The 5,834-nt window shown below is 40.0% G+C and overlaps 1 protein-coding gene across 1 annotated transcript; it reads right to left on the bottom strand.

Annotated features, from left to right (window-relative positions):
• Nucleotides 1–238: 238 nt before the first annotated feature.
• LOC310816968 (putative G-protein coupled receptor 141) lies at nucleotides 239–1,177 on the bottom strand (the record flags this gene model as incomplete). Its single annotated transcript, XM_083687345.1, has 1 exon — nucleotides 239–1,177. One exon carries the CDS (start codon nucleotides 1,175–1,177, stop codon nucleotides 239–241), a length of 939 nt encoding a protein of 312 aa, XP_083543471.1.
• Nucleotides 1,178–5,834: the final 4,657 nt, after the last annotated feature.

Here is a 5,834-nt window from a genome sequence, read left to right as displayed (position 1 = left end):
AGACTTTCATTATGTGTTATGCGAGGTCCTACAAAACATCCCCTCCTTCAGCATCCTTTAAAATAAAAAAAATAACATATCCATGTTCTCACCCTTCAGGCTACGCAACTTTCAATCTCGGGGATCAAATTCTAAAACGTCGTAAGTAACTTGCATGAGGCAGGATTTAGTTCGGATCCCATTCTGAGGGTCGGTAAACAGTGTTTACGTGTTTATCCTTGTCTACACCTGAAATGCTTCATATGCTTCGTTTCTTCATTAAGGAAAATATGAGCATATCGAAACAGCTGAGGGCCGAGAGGCTCAGATACAATTCGTTTTCCTGCTCCATGTCCAAGTGTCCCAGATAGTACAGCCTAAACAGGTGGTACGGCACAAAACACACCAGCATGAGCAACACAAAATGCAGGCTCTTTCGCTGATACCGGTAATCGTGATGTGCTGAGAAGTGCTGCTTGTGCTTCATGATCAAAAGAGCCAGGATGAAGCACTGTATCCCTATCCACACAAAGGTCAACAGGATGAACAGAGAACTCACAACGTAGTTGAACACTCTGGGTCCGATCTCCTCCAGGCGATTCCCGAAGTTAAAACACAGGTCAAGTTTGGCGGACATTTTGAATGTCACACCATCATCCTTGTTACCTTCTAACTTGCCGTAGGCAAAATGAAGGATGCAGGGTCCCACCATAAGCACTAAGAACCACAGGACCCCGCTGGCAAAGAATCCGTGCAACGGCCGGGTTAATTCTATCGGTTCCATTTTCCTGCTGGACTGGATGAGGCGCATCAACAGGATGACCGTGTAAAAAAGGAAGCACATATACATATGGATGTGTATCATCGAGCTCGTGATTTTGCACATCCACACCCCCAGATTCCAGTGACCAGTGGCGTAGAAGTATATCCTGAACGGCACGGTGAGCAGGAAGATGAGGTGAGCGAAGATGAGGTTGATGACAGCGATGGTTGTCACTGAGCGCATGTTGGACTTGAAGAAGTGGAACATGAGGCCCAGTCCGATGGTGCCGCTGACCAGGGATGTGCTGTAGAAGGTGATCAGGGCAACCCAGTGGTGATGTTTGTGCATGGTCAAGTTCTGGTCAAAGATAGATTCATTCAGTATGGACTCATTCAGGTCATAGGAAAGGGTGGAGTTGACAAGCAAAGATGCCATCTTGGCTTGGGATACACTGTGGAAGAAAGAGAGAAATGACGTTTGGATTTCATTTACCGTGTATGTCATAAACATGTTATTATTCTATGCATGACGACTCCTTAAACTGGACTAGGGGTTGGAGATGTACATAGGGTCATATTATTGATTCAACAGACACCCTCATCAATTCAAATGAAGAGCTAAACAATCCGATCTGATCTCACCTGCTTGGAATAATAATTTCTTTATTTTCTTTGCTAATGCCTTCCCCTGACAACTTACCCTTACCTTAACCACTCGAAGTTAATGGCTAATATTTTCTACACACACACACACACACACACACACACACACAGACACACACACACACACACACACACACACACACACACACACACACACACACATACCCTGACTTGCAACCTAAACGTTGCTGGTTTGAATCGGGCTCAAAGTTAATGTCTAATACTGCCTGACAACCACACAACTAGTTGCTAACATACTTTGTGGAAACAGTGAAATTAAAATGTTTAACTTAACTTTTTAAACTTTATTAACTTAGTTAATCAAGTTTAAAAGGTTGATGAGATCAGGTAGAACAATCACCTACTGTAGTATGCTAGTCATGGAAAGGTAGTTACAGTACACAGGTCCTAGTATGTTACACTCTTAGAAAAGAAGGTTATACCGAGAAAACCTTCAGCTTGTCCTGTATGAACCCTTTTTGAAGCCCTCTCTGTGGAAAGGGTCCAATGAAACCAAAAATGGTTCTTCAAAGGGTTCTACAGCGACAAGCCCAAGAACCTTTAGTTTTCCAAGAGTAAATAGATTATACTGTGCCTGAAGGCAGTGTACGAGAATACAAATGACAAAACTCTCTCCTCAATTCCTCAAGTACACAGTCTAACTGCGTGATTTCCTCACTATTGCTTCATTTGCTGTTCAAGATAAGTCTCACAGATTGTCAGGTATATGATGTAGATATACTGTGTGTCATCTGCACTATCCATACATGGATATGTCAAGGAATGGGGTATAGCCCACTGTTTTTTCTGTGGTGTTCCATTAAGGGATAGTTAACTCTAAACACAAAATAACATTATCTCTCATGTACTTCGGCTTTGGCTGATTCACCAAGACAGTTTTGGGATATTTAGCTCCTTCACTGAGATACATGATGTGACATATTTTGTTTTGATAGTATCACCATAGGGCTCCATTCATTCTTGAAATATGTTCAAAACACATTACAAACATGTCAATCCAACTCCGATCCCATTAGTATGTCTCTCTGAATGATATGTCTTCAAATTCAAAAGTGGATTATAGCATGTGCACAATGACCTCACTATCAGCCCTTAAGATCCTCTGCTGCCTTCTGGCTGAAATAAGAACACAGCTCGACCTCCATTTTGTCCAACACCTTCTCAAGTCTGACAAGACCCCTGGGGTCCTTTTTGTTTGACAACAGACTCCTGGGCTCCTTTCCATTCTGCTAAACATGTTTGCTTCAGTGCCTTCCCTTCCCTTCCCTCGAGGGGGCATCCTCGCTTTACTCGGATGTAAGATGAAGCAAGACAATTCCATTCCGTTATAAGCGAGGGAAGGGGGTATGGTCACACAACTCAATGCAATTCATTCATTCCGCTTCCTCCTCAATGCCAGACATCTTTGAATTGCAAAGAACTGTACAAATGTTAGTAGCTTGCTATATCTATTGTTAAAATAGATGTATTTGCAATGTGTATAGCTAAGGAAGTTACACAATTATAGCTATGCATGGGAAGGGAATGGGATCGAAGTAGTTCAATTTAAAACCTCCTGGCGCCTCGCTCAGGTAGGGTTCACTCACAGAAATATCATCAAAATGTCAGTGAAGGGCTCACTCGCTAGGGGGGATTAAGGGGAGCTGTTAAGTCAATTTGGAATGGAAGGGACTACCACAATTTACAAACTCAGGCAGGGACACACGTCACTCAAACAAACTTAGGCCTGTCAGAACAAGAACTGAATGTCACGGGAATATCTCCTATAACGTACATGACAAAACTCTTGGGCTCAATTGCAACCGAAATTGAGAATAGGATGACCATGTGCTGGTCTCTTGTTAAATCAGATACAGGCGTAAAAGAGATTATCCTAATCCTGTGACTAGAGCTCTAGAGCTATCAGTTAGTATACACCTGGGGCTCATCTCTTTATTAGATAATCCCATTGTTTTACAAACATTTGGAAGCAACATGCTGTATCCCTACAGTGGACGTTTTAAACTGGGTTAATTTAAACCTGCTTTTTGAGTGCCTTTCATCATAGTATGAGAAAATCCTATTTCCATTTTCGCAATTATTTCATATAATAAAAAATACAATTCAAGATCATTGTAATAATAACTTAAATCTTTATTTTCTCAGTCATTGAAAATAAAAACTATATTTGCGATTATTGCTTTGGAATTTGAATTATTTATAGCCTAATATATAGTTTCCTTTCAAAGTGCAGGTCTATTAAATTGGTGGTAATTTATAGAGGTGTACTGAGTACTTGTTACGGATTTTGGGGATTTAACAGATACGATCATCACCCGGATCACCCGATTATCTTGAGGTATGATACTTTACGCTATGGTTTGGTTGCAAGCTCGCCACGAATGCAAACTCCTAATTCTTGTATATTGTACTATATCATTTTTGGGTTTGTTATTGTTTTAGCTGTTTAATCTATATATTCATCACACAATTCCATGGTCAAAAACCATTGAATGAAATAAAATTAACTTTAGCTTAAACAAATATAAAGTAGCACAATAATACAGTAACCTCATACTGTGTATTACAATGTTACTGTGTTGTTGTGTTTCTACTGTATTGTGTGCTACTACTATTGTGTTTTTCAAAGAGGAGAGCTTGTAAGAATTTTGTTGCACTCCCGTGCATAGTCATACGTATGACAATAAAACTCTGAAATTTGAAACATATGCTCATGTCTCATGGAAAACCAATGTGATACAAAATACTCACAAATCTCTCATCTAGTATAAAAAACTATGAATATACTCCATGCCAAGTGAGAATTCAGAATTGTAAACTGCTGAATTGTAATCTGATGTTGAAACTCGTATCTGATGTTAGAAATAAGATTGTACCATAGTACACTTACCTTCTGGTGAAAGGTTTTATCTGAGCAAGGGCATGTGTGTCCTGTTTTTGTCAAGTCAAAAGTAAACCATTTATTTATATAGAATCCTGCACACAATCGAGAAATACTCTCAAATATACCTTTGAAATACCTCTCAAATTGGGTCAGGTGGCCTAGTTGCTTGGAGCATGGTTATTTCAAAACTAGTATTATGGGTTTGGCTCCCCTAAAATTCTTTGTTTTCTTCACCATATAGGGCATACCACTGATCTCTGTTTTTAACTAGAGCAGATAAAGCAGTCAGAGGAAAGGGTGGTTAACCCAACATGTATATTGAGCCTAACCCTGGCTTTTAAGCACATTTACATTTCAATTGAGATTTTACATGGACCGTGGTAACATTTTAGACAGTCTGGGCCTGGAGCCGATCGTGTTAATGCTTCGATACAGGCATAACGCTATGACACTGGACTTTCTGCATAAGTACTGAATTACACTGATAACACAAACTAAATGTACACAGGTAAAATGGCTGGTATCTGTCTACCAAGTGACAGGGCAGATACAGTACATCTCATCTCATCTGGTCGAAGTGATGACGATTCACGAGAACTGAAGCGGGATGTGGTGATTGTAGCAAATATTCTTGCATGTGTTTAATGAGATAAAAACCTCTCTCCTGTGTTCAGTATACTTCAACTCTGTCTTTCTGGGCTACAAGGCTATCAATAATAAAGGGGTGGTTTCCCGGACAGAGTTTATTTTAAATCGGGGCTAGGCCTAATGCTACGTAAATTAATCCAGAGTAGAAAAAGTGGATTTCTAAAACAGCGCTTTACTAAGTGCTGAACTATGGAGCCCCTGACTGCAATAAGGATGAATCACATGGTCTGTGTGAGGTTTTTGAAGCAACATGGAATTGAACACTAATTGCAATTGTTTGTCATGGAGAGCACAAGAACAACCAGTCACATGACACATTGGGACAGTCTCACACGTGAATCTTAAATAACGCCAGGACTAGGCCAAACAATGGAGGGAAATGAAAAAAAAGCTTTCAAAATTGTTAGTTCATTTGAAATAAACAAACAATTGAAGCCAAGTAAAACCTGAACTACAGTTTGCATTAATTCAACACAAATGTAAAAGCAGATGAAGTCCTGCTGATCCTGGACTAGATTGCATGTTTAAAATGGTTGCCCTCTGTGGTGTTCATGGGTCATTTCTCAACATGGCTATTGACAACTAATCTGAAATTAAACCTACACCTGGCTCGGTAATGTAAAACTTCACTTAGATCTAGATTAGCTCTAATCTTCCCTCTGGAAATCAGACTTTCCTTGACTAGGGAAAGTCTGAGAATATTTAAAACCATGTCTGAGAAATGCCATTTCAGTTAGTCCATTTTAATCATTGTCCGGGAAACAGCCCCATAGTGTTGCAAGGGAGAGATCCTACCACAGTGTAATACATGAGAGGTGATAAGGACATTAACTATGGTTGGGACTTTGAAGTGAGAGGATCAGAGACAGAACAACTC

This window comes from Argentina silus (assembly GCF_951799395.1).
Source record: "Argentina silus genome assembly, chromosome: 1".
Taxonomy (NCBI): domain Eukaryota; kingdom Metazoa; phylum Chordata; class Actinopteri; order Argentiniformes; family Argentinidae; genus Argentina; species Argentina silus.
This window is presented reverse-complemented; position numbering and strand designations above follow the sequence as displayed.